Here is a 9,037-nt window from a genome sequence, read left to right as displayed (position 1 = left end):
ATACCATATTTATCTCATTCCACCTTCTGAAGGGAGCAGTACCAAGGAGCTCATGTGGCTGGGGAGACAGCTCAATGGGTTAAGTGCTTGCTGCGGAAGCCTGAGAACCTGAGTTCTAGCCCTCAGCATCCACATAAGACAATCCAGGCACAGTGGCGCCCATCTGTGACCTTGATGGCTCACTGTCTAGTCAGTCTGCTGAGCTTGCAAGGTCCAGGTTCGGAGAGAGCCTCGGGTAGAAAAGCGACTGAGGAAGACATCCTGGCATCAATCTCTGGCCTCTACATGATGCAGGAAGAGAGCTCATTTATATACAAGGAAGGAAGGGCGAGAGAGAAAGACTCATGAGCAGTTTTTAAGCTGCCATGTTTTCACGTTGTGTTTTCGATGACTCTGATATATTTCACATGAGCTGCTGGTGACCTTCAGTTAGCCCAAGACAGTCTGCCTCACGTGCTGGTGTTTGTCATTTGTTGGGATGAAAATCCTGCCCGTGGCTTGCACAGATGTTTCCCAGTCTCCAGAGAATTTTTCCTGTCTTCTGTTTTTCTGAGGCTCTAGATCATTTTAGAATATGATCTTTCTCAGAACCCCAGACGCCTACTGTGGAAGTTTCTATGGCCCACACATCTTTTCATTTAAGCCCCCAGGGACGGAACACCTTGTTGGATCTCTGTTGATACATCAGTCCTTTACATTTTGTGGTGACTTTCCAATTGGACTGTCTTGTGAGTTAGCCTGAATTTTGAAAGCATTTTTGTTTCCGTCTCAACATTAAAGTTGGTATCTGAGTCTATAATGCCAGCAAATTAGGGAAGGTGGTCCATAGGACTGCTTTATACTGGAAATCAAATCTGTCTTATGGGCAGGTCCAGGTTATGGTGTTGCAACAGGACATTTGGAAGAATCACTTTCAAATTATGTCACAATTCATAATTCCAGGTTTGCTGAGCTTCAGGGCTATACTCAGCTCAATTTCAGGCCTATAGAAGATGCTAAATGTGACGTCGTTGTTGAAAAACCAACATATTTCATGAAATTAGATGCAGGTGAGACATTGCTTTTTATGTTACTTGTGTATTGATTGGTGCATCTATTTTTTAAGAAAAAGATTTATTTGTTTTTGTTTTGTACGTATGGGTATTTTACCTAAATGAATGTCTGTGTTCCACATTCATGCAGTGCCCATGGAGGCCAGAAGAGGGCGCTGGATCCTCAGCAACCAGAGTTTCAGATAGTTGTGAATTACCATGTCAGTGCTAGGAACTAACCCAGATCCTCAGCAGAGCGGCCAATATGCTCAGTCACTGAGCTTTCTCTTCAGGCCCACGTCTGTTTGTTGGCACAACGGTAGTCACTCTCTTCAATTTGTTGAAAGCGTTGTGATAATAAACATTAGATCTTCCTCTTCTAACACAGATGAACTGCTTTCAGCTTCCTGCTATCTTATGCCTTTGGTATTGTAGAAGAAACCATCACATTATGTGAAATGATTCCATCAAAATCAAGATGAAAGAAAGTGGCCGGCATATACCTTACGCAACTAAATTTTCCCTGTATGATTTCTTTATAATCACTTTCATTACATTTATGTTTCAGTGTGTGCATGTGTGTATGTGTGTGTGTGTGTGTGTGCGCGCGCACTCACACACATCTAAATTAGCAGCCACAGGTAAACTTTGGGAGAGAAAGAAATGCCCATCCCTTCTCTTACCAACTTTTCATAACCAAATAAACTTAAACATCTTTTGGAAGTTACCACTGCAGTATATTTTTGAAAAAAATAAACCAGAGTTATTTTCTCATCATGCCTTCAGTGCTCTGTCTTGGCCTGCAAGCATACTTTATCTCTGGCACTTAGTGACTAGAGAGGAGAGACACAGCACATCATGTTATATTGTCCTTTTCATTATGAGAGGTGGGGATTATGTCCTATCAAAATTCCTGAGTGGCCCGGCCTACAGTGAAATACAGAGAGCCCTTTGTCATGAATACTTGAGAATTACCATAATTTATTGGTCATAGTTTTAGTGTACTCTGCTGTCTGAAGTCATAATTCTTATATTACAAAATATTAGATTCAGAAACCGGACAAGTTTAGCTTTTTGAAATAAAAGCAAATTTAAAATGCTTTGTTCAAGGTTCTGACTTGTTTTTTTAAATATGCAAATGAAAAAGTGGCAAAGGCGACACTGTGATCTTCCTGTAAGAGAGTTGTGTGAAGCATGAAATTTATGCAGATCATATGCAATAAAATGCACGCGCACTAAAGCATGCCCAATGGGAATGAATGGACCAAGATATATGCGTGCCATTTCTTTCCTGTGTTTGTTATTCAGCATTTCCTGCTAACTTACACTATCATCCAGTTTTCTTTTGCTTCCCAAGTCTTACTTTGGGACAAGAAACATTATAACCGAACGCGTGTGCCTCACTTCTCCAGCTTGAAGCCTGTGTTTACTTCCTCCTTTTAAATCCTCTTGACCCCAGACACTGTCATGTGCATACTGCATTCTAGTTAGGGACTCCCTAAATGTTGTGGGACAGCTTCGGTGGTAGGCTGTAGTGCCCACCCAGGGAAAAGGGACGTCCGTCCACTAATGCAATCTTTCCTTGTTTATTTGAAAATGGGCTCTTTGCTGGGATTTTTCTGCGTCAGAAAACTAATCCTTCCAGGGCTGGCAAGATGGCTGAGTGGGTAAAGGCTCTTGCCATCAAGTAGGACAGCCTCAGTACGGTTCCTGGGGCACATACAGGGAAAGGAGAGAAATGATTCCTGCAAGTTGTCCTCTGACCCCACACACACTCGGTGTATGTGCATGCACACACGAATAAGTAAATGTAATTAAAAAAAAAGAAGGCATCCCTTGCCCTTGTTCCTTGTTCACAGACTGGAGTGTGTACTCCTCTTTCTTCCCGGCACTCCGTATTATAATTCCCTGTGGGAATGAAGTCAGGCTTTGAGAGTCTCTGATTTTCATTCGAAGGCTGGTTTCTCTTCACATTTCCATTTGAAAAAATGTGTGAATGTGTGTTTTATTTGTTATTTTGTAGGAAGACATCCCATTTATATTTGTACAATTTTCAGGTTGACTACTGGGTCCCATATGCCTAAATCAAAAGTGTGCTTGCTTTTTCTTCCTTCCTCTCTCCCTTCTTTCTTTTCCTTCCTTCCCCTCCCCTTTCTCTTCCTCTTCCTCTTCCTTTTCCTCTTCCTCCTCCTCTTTTTTGTGGTTTGTTTGTTTGTCGAGGCAGGGTTTCTCTGTGTAGTCCTGGCTGTCCTGGAACTTGCTCTATAGACTAGACTAGCCTCAAACTCAGAGATCTGCCTCCTGAGTGTTGGGATTACAGACGTACGCCAGCACTGCCTGGTCATTCTTTTGTCCTTACATTTATTTATTTAGTGAGAGTGTCCTCATGTGCACAAGCATGCCATTGAACTTGTTAGATTCCGAGGACAACTGTAGTAGCTGGCTCTCTCCTTCCACCATATGGGGGTCCAGGGATTGAACTCAGGTCATCAGGCGATTGCTGGCCCCTGTTTTGTGTCTTTCTAAGGGCTGGCATGGGATTTAAAAACAGCGATGGCTTTGGCTGCTGTTGTACTCTGACCTACTAAGCTCCTGCCTGTCTTCATGAAGTCTCACTGTGCACCAGGCACTTGGAGATGCCATCCTGTCTGATTTCATCCTACATTCCCCACCACTAGTAACAAAGCCCAGACTTGGAGACTTTGTCGGGAGATGCCGCCCATGAGCCTCTTAGTCAGATTTCAGCAAAGTTAGTTAAACTCCACCATTCATACTCTGGCAATTAGAACATGAGACACTCCCTCTTTTAAGTAACAGTTGGTCAGTGTTTCCCCAAGAGCAGTGTAAGCAGGGGCTAGAGAGTTAGCTCAGCCATAAAGAACACTGGCTGCTCTTCCAGAGGATCTGGGCTCGATTCCCGGCATCCACATTCCAGGTCCAGGAGATCCAGTGCCCTCCTCTGGCCTCCAAAAGTAAAGGACAAGGCATGCCTGTGATGCACAGACAGACATACATGCTGGCAAAACACCCATAAAAAACAAACTTTTAAGAAGGATTAAATAGGGAAAACCAGACAAGAATTAAAAACCACCACACTCTTAGTGTTTGTGATTATTGCCTGTGCTTCTGTGTGCAGGTGTTTTTTGATTGATTTAAAACAAACAAAATGAATAATCGGAAGGAATGTTAGTCTTTGTGGCTGCGTTTGAACAGACCTATTTGGTGTGTTGTCCCCCGCATCCTGGAACTTAATGCTCTCTTATGACTTGCTGTGTAGGAGAAAATGCATTCCTGATTTCAAAATAATCAATTTTAAAAGTAAGATTTTGAACTTGATGCTTTTTCAAGTTGACAAGTACCTGTGTCTAGCCCTATTTGGAAGAAGCGTGTTTCCTCATTGATTTTTAACTAAAAAAAAAAACAAAAACAAAAAAAAAAAAAAACGTAAGCATAGAAAATGGGAAAAAATTGTTCTGTTTCACGTTCTTCACTTTTCTGACATGGCTCCCTCTTTCCCAACACTAGGTGTTAACATGTACCACCACTTCTGTGATTTTCTCAATCTCTACATCACGCAGCACGTTAACAACTCCTTCAGTACAGATGTGTACATCGTGATGTGGGACACCGTAAGTAAGCGCCTGATCGCTCCCTTTCTACTGGCTCTGCCTTGCTCTTCCACCACCGTGTGCCTCTGGCCTTGGGACACAGAATTTTCTAAGATGCGTGATTAAATGTCTGCCTAACCATCCATATGCTCGCACATGTATAGATGTGTTCAAATGTGTTTCTGCGGTTCCCCTGACATATATGTATGCACCCTGGCAGGCACATATGAATGAGTCCTTTGTTGCTGTTATTGTTTTGCTGGATTTTGACTTTATTTAAGGCAGGGTTTCACGTAGCCCAGGCTGACCCTGAATGGACTATGTAGCTGAGGATGACCCTTTGCTCCTCTTGCAGCCACTTCCAGATTGCTCCAATTACAAGTATTGTGCTAGGAATTGAACTCTGGGCTTTGTGCACGCTAAGCAAACACTCCACCAACTGAGCCTCATTCCCATCCCATAGATATGCGTGATCCTAAGTGCTTTGAAGTTTGGAATGAAGTAGTGGAGAATTTCCTTCCCTTTGGCATAGATGGCGTTCCCAAATGCAGAGTTCCAGTGTCTGCTTCAGTGTTCCTCCGAGACTTGAAGCCTCTGTGAGTCAAGGTGGCAGTGCTTCTGTTTCCTTTGCCCTTTGGACTGCCCTTCCCACCCCTAGCTCTGGAGCCGGAACCCAGAGCCTCCTGCATGCTCAGCAAAAGCAAGCACTCCACCACAGAGCCACACCCCAGTGCCTATGTTTTTGCTTAGTAGCAGCTTTCCAGTCACAGCCAGCTTCATGCTAAGTGGTCTGGGTTTTTTTTTGTTTGTTTGTTTTTTGTTTTTTTTTTTGTTTTGTTTTTTGTTTTTTTTTTTGCTCACTATCTAGGGTGAATCTTACACACGTATCTAAATCAGAAGCAGCATCTGGAAACAGCTGGCACATACCATCTGCGTTTTCAGAGAGCAAAGCACACCAGCTAATTCATAAACAGTTTTGGAGACAGGGAGAAAGCATTTTGCCGACCCTACTTCATAGGCAGTAGGCCTCCAGTATAGCTGTTGCTGTAGCTGTCTCAAAGTCCTTGAAAAACTGGTTCTGCATTCTTGGCAAGTCCTTGCCTTCTTTATCTCCTATTCTGCAGGCACTTCCACTTACGTCTTGAGTCCAGTTTTACTGTCACTTCAGTGTCATTTATTGACAGTGTTTCTGTATGCAAAGGAGACAGCGTCCTTCTCTTTCATTCCTTTTGCTTAAGTGGGACACACTTTTCTGTAAAACATCTCTCAGCAGTTCTGCAAGACTTTTTAAAAAAAAGCCTTGAAAAAAAATCACATCCGGACAGTGGGGAATTTGGATTGGGACTTTTATTAGTGTCTTTTACAGATAGGTGAGTGTTCTAAAGCAACCTAGTGATGGGTAGAGCCAAGGATTCTCGCTGGGCTCAGACACTTTCTATATAGTCCTCTGAAGAACTTGTGGGGTAAAGAGAAACTTATCACATACCTTCTAAAAGCTATTTCATAGCATCTTGCATGCCTATGTGCATCTTCCCTAAGTGGACTGAGTTTAAGCCAGTTAGTGTCTAAATGTCCTGCCTGTTGTGTGTCTGCTGGGGAAGAACAGGGTAGAGGGGCACCACGATGATCCCTGCCAACAAGACACGTGATTTTCAGGCAGTGTGACTGTCATTCTATATGGCTAAGTGACATGGATGTGGATGAGCAGTGTGGTTGGCTTCCCTGTGTTACCCTGTCCTTTGCTGGTCCTCTAGCTTCTCTCTTGTAAACCTCCCCTGTAGGCAGACTTTGTTTTTGTCCCAACAGTCAGTTCCCAAATAACTATATAGAGACTTATTATTAATTATAAGTACTCAGCCAATAGCTCAGGCTTGTTGCTAGCTACCTCTTATGTTTTAAATTAATACATATTTCTTATCTACGCTATACCACATGGCTCAGTACGTTTTCTCAGAACATCAGGTTCATCCCCTGCTTCCTCCACATCTCCTTGAGATTCCTGGGACCTTCTTCCCTTCTTCTTTGCATTCTCCTTTTGTCCACAAGTCCCACCTAAGTCTGTCCAGCTATTGGCCAGTCAGCTGCTTTATTAAACCAGTCACAATGACAACTATTCGCACACTGTAAAGAAATATTCTACGCTCCCGTCTTTCTCAAAAAAGTCCTTGCTAACTTCCCAGCCGCGTTCTTCATATGAGTAGTTCTGCCCAGTTGCTCCAGAATCTGCTGTATAGAAGCCTGTAGGTTGTCTGGGGACAGTACTATATGATTATATTGTTCACAGTTGAGTTTTGGTTAGCAAAGCCTTAGGTCAGTGGTTCTCAACCTGTGATTCATGACCCCTTTGAGGGACAAATGACCCTTTCACAGGGGTCACCTATGACCAACAGAAAAAAAACCCAAGACATTTAAATTATGATTTGTAACAGCAAGATTACAGTTTTGAAGTAGCAATGAAAGTAATTTTATGGTTGGCGGTCACTACAAGATGAGGAACTGTATTAAAAGGTCACAGCATTAGGAAGGTTGAGAACCACTGCCTTAAGTTAACGAACACTGATACTGCCAGTTTGTTCCAAGGCAAAGCCATCAGCCTCCTCAATCATAGAAGGAAAGGCCCCTTCTTTTCTGGTGTTGAGGATTTAGAACATCTTTGCTATTATTATTTAATTATAGAAATAATAACTCATTATCATGACATCAAACAATGTGGACACATATGAGGTTTTCTTTTCTTTTAAAGTCTTTTCTTCCTCCTCCAATTTCATTGTCCCCTTAGGGTAGAAGTCATTAGCATATGTGTAAGACCCTTCAAGACTTTTTATCTGAATAAACGAAAATATATCCTTAAACAAAAATGTATCAGGATTTGTATAAAGATCTCTATGCATAACATTTGTATAAAGATTTATTTGTATCATTATATAAAATATGCTCTGAGATTACAAGGGTATCTTTCCATGTCCTTTTCTGAGTGAGGGCAGCATTTTTCCATTAGATGGTTTTCCTGTGTGTGTTCCTCTCTCTTTACCCCACACTTCATTTGCTTCTGATTCTGAGCTATCTACTGGATGCTATAAACATCTTTGCCATATGCAGTATTCTCCGTGTAACTGTGGGGGATTACAAGGCCCACTCTGCACACTCAAATCACTGGATACCCAAGTCCTCTGTGTTTACGTGGTATAGAATTGCATGTGGCCATGAATATCTGCTAGATGCTCTGGAACTACCTCTGGGTTGCTTACATAGCTCTGTACATGCAAACAGTCGTTATACTATAGTGGCAAAGAGAAAAGGTCTGTATATATTCAGTAAAGACGCAGTCGCTTTTCTGACTGTTTCCTATGGGTGTGAATGAACCATCAGATCCAGAGGGCTGACTGTGTCCGCCTTCACACACTCACCCTCAGCACTCCTGTGGGCAGAATCCTACAAGTCATGTTTGTGTGGCTGAGGCTCCTCGCGTGTTCAAATCTGAGACCTGCATAGCAGGATTTTCTTCTTTTTGTCCCTTCGGGGAATATCCAAATATTCTTCAGTGTGAGTGGGACGTCGCCCCTCCCTCCATTGTGCTAGATAATTTGAATTTGTTTCTACATGTGATTATCTCAAATAATCCATAAGTTCCTCGGGAAGGGGCAGTCAGAATCACTCTATTTTATTATTAAAAATCCTTTCAGATGTATCTTATTTTATCTAAAGTATTTTGTCTACAGCCACTGTATAAGTTTACTTCTTTTAATTGTTCTTTATTTAACATTGAGCAACAACACATTGTTTGATTGGAGATGGTCTTGAAGGTCTGTATTGGACTGTCGCTGGAGGAACACTGAGGGAAAGCGTTCCTGTGTCACCATATCTGACAATTCTCCATACCATTGAAACATCTACAATAGGAGAAGCAGGAACACTTCAAAATCTTAGAAAGGAGAAGCCTTCCATAAACATAAAGAGACCTAACACAATGGACTAGCAATGGCAGACTTGGAATGCAACCTCATGGCTTGTGCTCCTTCCGTCTCTAGGCTGAGTTCTCCAGGCTAAGTCACACCATTTCAAATTGTCTGAGCACCTCCCTTTACCCAGGAGAGCTCGTAGTTAACTTCTGCCTTCCAGGAAGGAGATGCACTTGGTAAATACATTAGGACAGGTTCCCACGGAGAAGCAGCTGTCATGGAGTATATGAACATGAAGTCTGAGGCCACAGACTGGGTTTGGCCACGTCCCTGTAACCCACCAACTCCATAATTTAAGGAAATTATTTGAATTTGTATGTGATTTCCTTGTGTATAAAATAAGGCTGATATGTAAGTCCGGTTTTATCCCATGCTTTTTCAGACCCAGGCTAGCTGGTCTTGGTGAATTCCCGAAAGATCATCCCCATTGTCTCAGTGT

General features: G+C 42.4%; 1 protein-coding gene across 1 annotated transcript in view; it reads left to right on the top strand.

Annotated features, from left to right (window-relative positions):
* The window catches only part of Eogt (EGF domain specific O-linked N-acetylglucosamine transferase), a 37,713-nt gene that overhangs the window by 15,336 nt on the left and 13,340 nt on the right, over positions 1 to 9,037 (top strand). Inside the window, exons 8-9 of the mRNA XM_005364922.3 lie at positions 943 to 1,049; positions 4,557 to 4,660. Coding sequence (XP_005364979.1) covers positions 943 to 1,049; positions 4,557 to 4,660 — 211 coding nt within the window. The remainder of the gene's footprint in view (positions 1 to 942; positions 1,050 to 4,556; positions 4,661 to 9,037) is intronic.

Source organism: Microtus ochrogaster, unplaced genomic scaffold, assembly GCF_000317375.1.
Source record: "Microtus ochrogaster isolate Prairie Vole_2 unplaced genomic scaffold, MicOch1.0 UNK1, whole genome shotgun sequence".
Lineage (NCBI taxonomy): Eukaryota > Metazoa > Chordata > Mammalia > Rodentia > Cricetidae > Microtus > Microtus ochrogaster.
The sequence above is the reverse complement of the archived record's forward strand: the minus strand, read 5'-3'. Positions and strand labels throughout refer to the sequence as shown.